Genomic DNA, 12392 nt, shown 5'->3' with positions numbered 1-12392 from the left:
GGGAGGATACACAGTTTGCTCTTTTCAAAGAAATCATCTTTCTTAAATCTCTCAAACTCTATATTTCAATCCTTTATTCCTTTGATGAGCCGAAGTGGCAAAGTCAGTTTTTGCCAAGTCTTACATAGATGACTTAGCACCTCGCTTTGCAGTGAGCGGATGTTTTGCACTTACTGTTCAGTGTACGCCTGTGGGACTTAAAAAAGAATCCCATTTTAGCATTTTCTGTCCTAGGAGCATAGGCAGCAGCAAGACCTATGCCTCTCCTTGCCACAGTGTTCCTCTTGGGCCCCCAGCTCTCCGTATCATCTCCCCAAACAGTGTAACTAGGTTTCTATCATATCATCCAGCCATCTGACCCAACCGCATAAGAGAAGTCTCTCTTGATGAGTGGATGTGTGATTTAGTTTAAAGAGTCTGGACCAGGAGTCACAGCCTTGCTGTAAGCCTGTCTCTCTCACTAAAGTGCTGTGAGACCCTACACCAGTCAGTTACCCTCTCTGGGCTTATGTTTCTCAGCTCTAAAACAAAGAGTTTGAACTTGATGGTCCCCAAGGTCCTTCCAGCTCTGGGATGCTGAGTGGTCTGGGGGATTGTGCGAGGCCAGGGTCAGGTCAGTTCAAAGGCAAAAATGATGCCAAAAGCCCCTCGGGCAGTGCCTGACATTTCCACTCCCATCAGAGGGCTGCTTTGTTTCAGGTGACAAGATTATCATAGGATCCGTCTCCTGCCTTAGAGACAAGCGCTCCCCTAGTACAAGACAGAGACAAAACAAAAGGGCAGGACCCTGGGCCTGGGGGCCCAGAGTGATGTCAAACCTCCGCTGATCAAGGAAGCTGCTTGTTCCAAATAGCCTTATCCCAGGATCTAAAATGGGCAGCAAATAGAATGGTTTCTAGGCTCCCCCTCAGCTACAGATAAAAATATCATGGGCTCGGGGATGTTCCCAGTCATAAATCAATCAGCTAGGACTATTTCTGTTCTTATCCCTTGCCTGAGGACCTCTATTCATCCTGTCTTCCCTGTTCTGGTCTTCCAGCCACCTTAGCTCTGAAGTAGGTGGAGGTCCATCCTCTGCCTTCGGACAGCAGTTCAGCAACTCAGCCAGACCAGCGTCAGGGACCTACACCTGCCTACAGGTGAACATATGGGCGCTCGGTGCCTCCACCAGCCTCTGTGAGCCTGCTTAGCCTGAGTCCACTCTGACAGCGTGATCACCTCCCAGGACTCGCCAGCTTTCCCGGCCTGCCTGGCCAAGTTGCAGCCCATAGGACGCAGGGGGTTTTCGAGGAAGCCCTCTGCCTGGCTGTGGGTAAGGCTTCTCCTTCATGTCATTCCAGAGATTAAAGCTCCACCTACTAAGGCCACTGCAAGGATTAAATGAGACCCTATAAGCACTAAATTTGGCACCCTGCAGTTTGCAGACACTCAGAGAATTAAACTTGCCCCACTCTCCTGCCAGCCACTGTTGGGAGTTCAGCTCCCACAGCTGACCTATGTCTTCAGAAAGCTCCTATGAGGAGATTTTTGTCACTCTGAAACCCTAAGCAGCTTCAAATCCAGCTCTCGAAGAGACTTTTGAAGACATTTGGTCTACCCCGAGATCCTAAATTTGTGCCCTAGTAACTCACCACAGATGCGATGCTGCTGGGCCAGCAGTCTGTGGTCTCATAATAAGTGTTCCACCGCCCTCTGCAGGTTTCCTTGTGACACTGCAAGCAGTGTTGGCTGAACCTTTGTGATCAAGGACCCTCACTCTGCAGACTTGAGACAGTTCACAGATTGAGACTGCAGGGCAAGAGCAGGTGTCTGAGGAGGACAGTACCTCAGCAGGACACAGTGATTTACAGCTCACGAAGCACTTACCCATTTGATTCTTATGACCACTCTGACTTGCCTCTGTTCCTAAGTTCAGAAGAGAATTCAGTCATTGTTCAGCCCTTACAGCCTCACCATTAGCAGCTGACACATCTCAATCTCAGGGTAGCCCTAGAACATTCCAGAAAATCATTCAAAACAGACTTGTGTGTATATCAATGTAAGTACATGCTGTCTAAAATACTCTGAGGTGAATTTTGCAAGAAAGTGTGTGTGTGTGTGTGTGGTGTCTTGTCTAGAGATAAAGGCTGGCTAAGATACAGCAAATATTAGCATTTGGTATGGTTATAAGGATTACCAAACATTTCTCATATGCCAACCAGCTAACAGTTTCATTTATTAGTGACATCAGGCACCAGGCTCAACTGTATGGTTTCTATATACTTCCATGGCCAGAGCCATGGACTCCATATGGCAGAAGGCACATGACAATGTCCCATCATCCACCCAGCACCACACAGTGACGAAATCACCTGTTGGAAACTACAGGGAATGTTTGCCTTCCTCTTTCCTCTTGTTCTCTTTATCAACCTCAGGAGCTTGGAGGAAGCTTAGCAGATTCGTTAAGCCCAGATATTACATCATTGTAAGGGACCCAAGTCACTGATAGCTGCAGATCCCTTATATAACTGGAATTTTCAGGTCACATATTTATAGACTTTTAGAGCTGAAGAAGACCTTAGAGATTATTCCAGTCCAATCTTTCATTCTGCAGTAAAATGAATAGCGTAAAAGGGAAGTGACAGCCCAAGGTCACACAGATAGAGACACAGCTGGGATAAGAACCCAGGTTTCTTGACTGTTTTTCCTCTTGTTGGTCTTGATTTTGGTAGCATCATTTTTCAATGGAAATTACTCTGGCTTCAAATAAAAGGGGTTTTTTTATTTTTATTTTTCAATTAGAGTTGACATTAGATATTATTTTATATCAGTTTCAGGTGTACAGCATAGTGATTAGACTTTTATATAGTTTATGAAGTGATTCCTCTGATTAGTCTAGTACCCACCTGGCACTATACATAGCTATTACAATATTATTAACTATATTCCCTATATTGTACTTTATATTCTTATGACTATTTTATAAATTCCAATCTGTACTTCTTAATGCCTTCACCCAGCTCCCCAATCCCCTTCCCATATGGCAATTTTGTTTTCTGTATATCCATGATTCTGTTTCTATTTTGTTTGATTATTTTGTTCTTTATATTCCGCATATAAGTGGTATTTGCCTTTTCTGTCTGATTATTTCACTTAGCGTAATATATTCTGGGTCCATCCATGCTGTCGCAAATGGTAAGATTTCTCCAATGAAGGTTTTCAAACCTGATCTTTTTTTTTGAAATGCACAAAGAGGAAGAGGAAGGAACATAGCACACTGTAAGTGCTCAATAATTGGGGTGGTTGGTTTTTGGTGTTATGGAATAACCTTACTTCTTGTAGCTTAACAAGACTGGATCCAATTAACCCTGAATTTGTTTCATTCTTTATTCTCTCCACAGGTGGTTAGAGGTTTGAATGTCCCATTGCAAATTTCAGTATGAATCTGAATCATTAATATGACATTAATTGGTTTGAAAAAAGCCTTTCTGAGGAAGGCACATGGATTTAAAGTAACTTTGGTTTAGGCTTCTGGGGGTTTGTGGGAATCCTCTTTGAAGGACAGCCACTGTCAGTACTTGAGGTAATTCATGCCATCCAGTGAGTTGGGACAAGCACAAACACTTCCTAAATCGATTTGAAATACATGATTAAAACATACATGAAGTCTATGGCCATGCCACCCTGAACAAGCTGGATCCCGTGTAATCTCAGAAGCTAAGCAGGGTCGGGCCTGGTTAGTACTTGAATGCGAGACCACCTAGGAAGACCAGATGCTGTAGGTATTAGAAATAAGGGATTGTAAGCTGACAAGTTCTTTGCAATCTGTGAGGTCAACCAAGGGTTATCTCACTTAAAAAAATTTTAAATTTAAATTTAAAAAAAAAAATTCATGAAATCACCCTAATTGTACATTAGCCATTTGGACCTAACAGTTCTGAATCTGCTTACTGTTATGTTTACAAATCACATTTTTGATCAAAATCTTCCAATGTATTTATTCAGCATTCTTCCAGACACCATCCTGATGAAATACAGCATTGTTATCCTGCGACTTTTAAAGATCTGTGTTCTGCAAGGCATGTTCCACACTCCACGGGACCCCCCGTTAGCATAAGAAGACTCCGCTGGGGCCTTTCTCTTCAAACCCTCAGAGACCAAGGTTTACAGTTTTCTGGTATACCAGTGGCACACTAGGAAGGAACAACAAAGAACTCACTGCCAAGGTCTTCGCACAGGGTGAAACATAGTGCCCTTCCCCCACGCTCACATACATGCCACCTGCCACCACTGCCAGCCACCATTCCAAAACCAAACACCACTCTGCAGTCCCAGCTGCTAGACATGCCCCCAAGGCAGGACTCCCTAATTCCCTAGTCCTTCATTTGTTTTTATTGGGCACTTTCCATGTGGCAGGCACTCTATCAGCTTCTGGAGATATAGAGATGACCAAACACAGAAGTGGTCCCTTCTCACCTGGCACTCACAGTCATTTGAAAGCATGATTGGTTCATAGAATCAGCTACTCAGTCAAATCTACTACAGGGATTTTAAATTCCTCGTGTGTTGTAACATAGCAAGGTTCTTGGATTAGAATCTCTAATCCTGGGGCATCAGAGGGGCTCGTTAAATCACTGAGCTGTACATCAGATTGTTTGCCAGGAGCTAACTTTGCAACCTGTGCAAGCTTATTGGGAGCCATGCAGCCCTCTCGTCTCAGGGAATGGCGTTTGGGTAACTGTCAGCGCTGGGACCATGGTGGAAAGGCTCTGGGCTGTGGGAAGTTTGCTGCACAGCTGCGGGCATCCTCACTGCCTGGGAGCCCCACACATGGTCTGTGTGGCTCTCACCTCATAGCTAACTTATCGGCAGACAAAGGGTGGCCTGACTGGTGGCCCATTTGTCTCCCTCATTCTCAGTTCTGAGGTCTGAGATGGAAGATTTGCCTGACCTGAAGAGGAGGAGTCTCCTGTACCCTCCCCATTCCTGGGACACTTTGGGTCCACGAGTACACCCCAAGGCCTATCAAATTTCCCACCAAACACTCAGAAGGAAATCCAACTTGGGTATCAGAAAGAACCCAGTTCTGCTACCTCAACAGACGCTGCTGTTGCAAAAGCAACCAGAGGGTCCTGTGCATGCAGGGCCCACTTCGGCACAACCGAGAGGCTGGGCTGGTTCTGAGGTTCCAGCAGTGGAAGAAACTATCCTAGCATGGTCTGCTTGTGCCGGGCATTGCCCACTACAAGTATCTCATAAGGCCTTCCCAAAATGATTCCAATGGCCATGGAATTCCTGTTATATTCTGCTATATACACTTCCAAAGTGATAACCAATCACCATATAATGCAATCATCTGGTTTCCCAAAAGGCTGCAAAGCCTTTAAGGGTACATATGCATCTCCAATAGCAGCATGGCACATGAAAATCCCAGGACAAATGTGGGCCATCTAATTAATTAGTTCCTCTTTTTCTCTCCATCTCCATAGTACCTCACACAGTGTCTGAAACAAAGAAGTATCTCAAAAAAATGCTAGTGATGGACACTAAAGATTAGGCTCTTCTAGACTTTTATCCATCACTCTCATCTTCATGGAAAATAATGAAATCTGTGGGTGATAGCTGTGCATCAAACAGCTCTCTTTCCTTTAAGGAGACCCAGCTAGAAGCTACAGATTTAAGGGGGTTTCTTGTTATTTTCCTGCAAGTTCAAGGGAGTGCCTCAACGGCATAGTGGAGAGCAGCATTGACCCAAAGCTGCCCAGCTGAGAGTGAGTCTAACATCTCACTCTCCTCTCTGTAGAACTTCCCCCTGCAGTTCACAGGCCTATGCCCCAGCCTCCCCTAGACGGAGCGGCACAGACTGAGCAGCCAGTCGAGAGGCGTCATACCAGGGTAGTGAACTTGTCCACGCAGGCATTGCGGATCTTCTCCGAGGTGGCAGGGCTGTTTAGCTGGAAAAGCTCCTTCGTATTATTATCTGTGTTCTGAGCTCGAGCTGCACGAATGGCATCTTTGATGGCAAAGAAGATGGAGGCAGCCAAGAAGAGGGGCGGCTCCCCAACACCCTGGGTAGACAGAGCGGGGGAGAGGGAATCAGGCAGAGGGGCCCCCAGCCTCCACAGCAGGAGGGATTGGTATGCCAGGGAACCCCAGCCAACGCTAACAGACCACAGTTAACCTAGTAAATGACTCAGGGGCCGAGAACAATCAATCTAGTAAATGACTCAACCTCATTGGCATATTTCTTTTAATTCTTACTACGTGATTGTTTTTCTTATGACGCCATGCAAATATAATATGTCCTCAAAAGTTATATGAATTATATTGCATAGACAAAAAATTCTGACATGAATTTTAACCCTTTCCTCACAGTTATAAGCCTAAGAGAATAATCTGCTTGCAGTGCTGACACCAACATTTATACAGGCAGCATAATTAATTATACTCACAGCATCTGCTGAAATACAGGGATCCTGACAAACAGGAATTAAAACATCTTCTAGAAGAGGCGGTTTTGTCTCCCAAAACATAGACCAGAGACCACCTGTATCAGAATCGCTAGGAACATTTGTTAAAAATGCATGGTCCAGGGCCCTACCCCAGACCTACTGAATAAAAAATTTTTAGGAGTGGGCCCCACAAAACTGCATTTTTATCATGAGCCCCAGTGATTCTGATACATGCTAAAGTATTATGTATCATGTGAGAGCCAATGGCAGGGAGCACAAAGTGTCCCAGACCCTCCCACACTAACATAACCCATGAGATCAGCAAATGGGTGGGTGTCATTGCTTATAAGTGATTATCTGTCTCCCTTCTTAGACATAGACCTATATCAATCAGCTTAATTGATTTTCAACCATTTTAAATACTTATTAGGGATAGTTATCCTTCAGGCATGCTGATCTTAAGGTCAGGTGGTAGCACCGAAGGAGGTGAATGGCGGTACATCGAGGCACTACCCCATCTGCAGTGAATATGCTGGTTCTCATGGGACGACAAGGGTGCTGTACCTGTGAGATCATCTCTAGGACCAAGCATCAGGAATGCACACCTGAGACATGGATATAGGTCAGGATTTGACTTACGGGGTTGGATTAAGGAATTCTTGAATGCCCCTGAAGGAGCTGGCTTCAACCACATGATGGCTTCCACCATCATCTAGGCTGGTGTCAAGCCCTCTTCTCTCTCTTCCATATGAGACCCCTACAGACTCACGTGGTGGCTGGCTGGAGCCCCTGTCACCACCTGCGGCCTCCCTCAGTGCAGACCAGAAGGCACCGCAGACCCAGGGCGACGGTACCTTGGATGCGTAGATGGCCTTCCTGTTGGGACATTCGCGAAGCAGGGACACCCTGAACTCAATGGGGATGCTCCCAAATGCAGGGATCTTGTAGGTGCTGGGGCCACGGGTGTGAAGACTCCCCTCGGGAGAGTAGTGCAGCTCTTCCATGGTGAAGAGGCCCAGGCCCTGGACAAATGCCCCTTCCACCTGCAAGGCAGAAGGAGGCAGTGGCTAGCCTGCCCCCCACCCACCCCATCCCCAGGGACAAGTATTGCTTCCCACACTGGCACCAAGTCTCACCTGAAGCAGGTGAGAAGAAGCTGAAAACAGCCCTCTACTGCCTACCTGGCTCCTGCCCCGCCTGAGACAACCCCTCTGGGCCTGTGCCAGGCACTGGCATAGGCAGAGCACAGACATAAACACTGAAGGTCAGTTTTAGAACTTGTCAGTGATTCCAGGAGGCTCTCACAGTGATAGGCATAATTTGTCATTAAAACCTGCCACAGGGCACTAAATGTAAGACCCAAAACCATAAAACTTCTGGAAGAAAACATAGGCAGTAATCTCTCTGATATCGCTACTAGTAATTTATTTTCAGACATATCTCCTCAAGCATGGGAAAAAGACCTGCCACAGGGCATGTGGAGATGTCCCTCCCATGTCGCCACTGGGGACATGGCAGCCTCAAGCTGAAGCTCGAGCTCACAGGCCAGGGGCCCGCGCTGCTCCTGGGTGCTAAGTAGGACCATGTGCTCTTGAGCAGCCTCACAAGAAAGGAGGAATTTCTTGGGTAGTAGATTCCAGGCCTTTTGGACTCCCAGACTGCCTGCCCTCTGGGAGAAAAAGTGCCCCTGCTACGGCTTACAGATTTCTTCGGAGGTACCTGCCACACTCTGCTGTCCACATGTCTGCTCTCCCTCCCTGCTCAGAATCAGGTAGGTAATGCGCATGGCCCAACAAAGGTGCACAGGGGAGAGACCGGGCACCAACCAGCTTTGTGTTTGTGGTGCCCAGCTCAGTGCCCACCTATGGCAGGGCTCTCCCAATGGTTGCTCAATGAAATAATGAACTGATTAACTAATAACTAGGTTTCTATATATTCAGTAATTATCCCCTTTTGAGAAATACAATTTACATTTTTACCAGATTCTCAGAACTTCATTTCTGGATTCCTCCCTCTGTCTCCTCCTACTCGCTCTGCCCAATACTCATATTTTCCAAACATGACTTTCTTTGGGCCATCCCTTTACTCTCCTTGTTCAAACCTGTGTCTTTTGCCCTCAAGTGCCCCCTGCCATCCCATGCTTGAACATTGCTGTCCTGGGTAGAAGAAGAATGAGCAGGGGGAGAGCTCCTCTGACCTCAGCCCCCACGACCTGCACATTGACCCCAAACTCAGTCTCCAGCCCACACGGTGCTCCCTGTCAAACCATGCATGTGTGTGTGTGTGTGTGTGTGCGCGCGCGCGTGTATGCATGCGAGTGCGCATGCAATGATTTCTTCCATTCGTCATCTTGTTCTCCAAGGCGTGAGTGCCCTATCCAAGTCAATTCACATTAATTTGTCTTCTGCCTTGAGAGATGGGTGGGCTCTCATCTATCTAAATCCCACTCTGAGGGAGACTCACTTGGTACTATATGCAGACCCACTTAAAAACGACATGACCAAGATGCTGTGGCCGGTGACCCTAGGAGGGGGATGGGACATATCAGTGGCCAAGTTCATCAGCACACAGGTTCACCGTGAGCCTTACCTGTCCAATATCGATGGCAGGGTTCAGACTGGAGCCAACATCCATGACAATGTCTGCACGAAGAATCTACAAAATAAAAGCAGTTTGAGAAGAAAGGGACGTGTGGAATGATAGTCGGGTCTTCGTGACCCTTACATGACGAAGTGCTAACCCGAATACTTTCATGAGCAGAATGCTCTGGGAATGCTCAGGCAGGAGTGTTCAAGCTCTTGCCAGTCTCCACTACCTTCCGCACTGCTGAAGCATGAGTTCTTAGCAGCTGAGGAGGGGTGGGGGTGGCAATGCTCTCTCCTTGATCCGAAATAACTGCGCCCACAGCCACGTGAGAGCGGGAGGGCCAGGTTCACAGGTTGCTGGGGCTTTGAACCTAAGTCTGGGTAGATCATGTAAGGAAAGGGTCAGTAAATTACAATCCACTGGCCAAATCCAGCCTGTCCCTTGCTTTAGTAGGGCCTCCGAGCTACTAATGATTTTTACATTATTAAACGACCGCCAAAAATAAAAAGAATACGTGGTAACATGAAAACTACATGAAATTCACATTCAGTCCACATCGATGACATTTTATGGGGACACGGCCACGCTCATTTGTTTCCATATGTCTATGCCTGCTTTCGTGCTACAATGACAGAATTGAGTAGTGAGGCAGAAAGCCTAAAATTTTTACTCTCTGGTCTTTTACAGGAAATTTTCCAAGCCATGATGTGTGGCATTATGTTTCCGAGCAGAAAGTTTGTTTCTATCAGCTCTTGGTACGGCAGTTCAATTGTTTCTCTTTTTTCCCCTTCAGTACTAAAGTTTTGCAAATTTCTTACCTTATGGTCCCCTGATAAGCAGTCAATCTCCACTTCAGAGCAAGCCGCCCCACAGGTGAAGTAATGGAAGGCATTCCCTGAGTTGGTCTCGAAGCTGTAGCCAAGATTGGGCGTTCTGGGGGAGGAAAGGGAAAACATAGCACATGTATTAAGGTGACTGTGTCTCCCCATACACACACATATAGCTGTCCCACAGAAGCTTAAGATCTCAAAGGTTATATTTTTTAATTCAGCTCTTCTTTAAAATAAAGTCCACACATTTTTAATATTTTGAACCTGTTCATGAAATTCCAGAGTATTATGTCTCTTGTCTTTGTTCTATTTTGCCAGTTGCTTTCATATGAATCATTCTGTACAGCTGAGCAATGTTTAGTATCAATGTGTGGCCTCTACGTGGTAGAAACAGAGGTGACAGAGTTTTCTGAACTCACAAAGGATATGAAAGTCACACTCCAAAGGATCTAATGATCTAGAATTCAAGCTCTCAGAACTAAAGGATCTGCTATGCTGACTCCTGGGCTGTTCACACTGGTTCACATGCCCACAGGGCTGCTCTGCCTTTCTCAAGGTGAAGGTTAATGAGACCAGCATCTCACACCTGCCTGGGGGCATCTTTAAGCCGCCACTTGCCTGCATTACTCCTTGTCTACTGGCCCCTTTGAAATTTCAATGACTGATTTGAAGAAAGTATTATTAATAAAAGCAAATGTTCTCTTATACATTTTTTCTTTTTCAGCCCTAAGCATCTTATATAATTACAATTTTGCATGAGTCATAGATAGCTATATATATGTGTGTCCATGTGTGTGTATTCTTACACCCAGAGTTTATAGTACTCTGTATCTATGCTATTCTATACATTACACAGAAATAATGTGAGCTGATGCAATCAGAATCCACATGAAAACAAAACCAATACAAGGCTGAGGGAGAAGGCTTTTCTCAGAAGAAATCACCCCTTCTTTGACCTCTGACCTCACCATCTTCATTTGATTGTTCCCTTATATGAACTCAGCTACTCCAAAAATGAAATGGGAACTTAGGAGAAAATCTGTACATGTTTGTGTTTGTGTAGGTCAAATAATATATAACCCAGGCAGCACTGGCAAAACATTACTTTGCCTAAAACATATATATTTTATATACATAAAGTATCTATATGTTCATATATTCACACAGGACCTTTTAAAGCAAATATTGAACTATTTTCCAAATCTATTGACATGTGAAAAAAAAGGTCTCAGTTAAATTTCCCAGAGAAAGCTAAAACTTTATGGCTGACAGTAAATATGATCATCTTTTTTACGGCTTCTAAAAAGATGGGCAGGGTCTCTAGCTCTTCATACTACCACTGAATTTTCAAGTTAGAAAAGATAATGTGCTCTTTTCTAAATCTCACTTTAAGTTCTGCCGAACTTTACATTTTGTAACAAGACCATGTGCTCTAAAATCCTCCCCTCATTCTTTTAAAGGAAAGCCTCCATAAAGAAATCTAATGTATAGTACAAAGTAACACGCATGGGCAACTTAGAACACTGGATAGCGCTGGTTCTCACAGGGGAGGACTGATGGAAGAATGGTTGGTAATTGTCCCATTCTGTCACAAATGAGGAAACAGGTTCAGAGAAACTCACTGATTTCCCCCAGAGTAATAGTACTAGAATGTGGGGCTTCTGATATGGCAGCTCACGCTTTTGCCTCCTTGGCACATGGTTTGGCAATCCCATGTATTTCAGAACTTCTTTACATTGAAATTAGTAGAAGTCCATTGAGGAGATAAGAGTTTAGCTTCAACTGTTCTCTCCTGACCACAGGATGACAGAATTCAGTGCAGGAGGGGACTTGGGAGGTTAGGATGACAGCATGTTGTGACATGGGCGACATCGGCACCAGACTTACTTATAAAACCCAGTAGCAGACAAGCTCACTGCATCTTTGTAGGCAGCTGTAACCTGAGGAGAAGAAACAGCCATCAGGAAGGGGCAAGTATGGTTTCCAGAAACCCTGACCCAGCACTAAGCTTCCCAAGGTCATCCTCCTCATCTGGAAGCTGCTCAACACCTGACCAGTGACTCTCGCTTCTGCACCTTACCTCTCACCACAACCCCTAGCCCAGGTCCGCGGCATCCAGAGCCTGACGTGCTACAGTAGCCTCCCATCCGGTCTTCCTGCCTCAAGCTGCCTCCTTGCCTGCTGCAAACCCCAGCCCAGCCAGAGTGGTCATCTTAACATACCGTTCTCCCAATGTCACTCTCCTATTCTGGAGCTTTCAATGACTCCCTATTGACTAGAGAGCAAATGCCTGACACTGAGGGCCCCAATCTTCTCTGGTTTTAGGTAGCACACACCCCACTGCCACTCTGGCCAAACTCGAGTGTTAACTCTCTCCCAACCCTTCCATGTCCCCATACCTGTGCACCTTTGTTTATGTAGTTCTTCTGCCATATCTGTCCAACAACCAGCTAAAGCTTGCCTCTCATACTGTCTCTCCTCAGTGATCACTCTCTACTCCGGCCATTACAACAGCAACCCTCCATATTGCTCATTTGAGACTTAT

The 12392-nt window shown here is 45.7% G+C and overlaps 1 protein-coding gene and 1 pseudogene across 1 annotated transcript in view; one reads left to right on the top strand and one right to left on the bottom strand.

Moving 5' to 3' along the window:
- Nucleotides 1-3645: 3645 nt before the first annotated feature.
- Nucleotides 3646-3764, top strand: LOC120622629 (uncharacterized; annotated as a pseudogene).
- Nucleotides 3765-3852: 88 nt separating this feature from the next.
- Nucleotides 3853-12392, bottom strand: part of XDH (xanthine dehydrogenase) — a 52743-nt gene continuing 44203 nt past the window's right edge. Inside the window, exons 31-36 of the mRNA XM_039886942.1 lie at nucleotides 11735-11787; nucleotides 9836-9950; nucleotides 9021-9086; nucleotides 7286-7474; nucleotides 5871-6047; nucleotides 3853-4172 (exon numbers count right to left, since the gene is read on the bottom strand). Coding sequence (XP_039742876.1) covers nucleotides 4122-4172; nucleotides 5871-6047; nucleotides 7286-7474; nucleotides 9021-9086; nucleotides 9836-9950; nucleotides 11735-11787 — 651 coding nt within the window. The 3' untranslated portion in view covers nucleotides 3853-4121. The remainder of the gene's footprint in view (nucleotides 4173-5870; nucleotides 6048-7285; nucleotides 7475-9020; nucleotides 9087-9835; nucleotides 9951-11734; nucleotides 11788-12392) is intronic.

The sequence above is a fragment of the Pteropus medius genome, unplaced genomic scaffold (genome assembly GCF_902729225.1).
Source record: "Pteropus medius unplaced genomic scaffold, Ma_sr-lr_union100, whole genome shotgun sequence".
Classification (NCBI taxonomy): domain Eukaryota; kingdom Metazoa; phylum Chordata; class Mammalia; order Chiroptera; family Pteropodidae; genus Pteropus; species Pteropus medius.
This window is presented reverse-complemented; position numbering and strand designations above follow the sequence as displayed.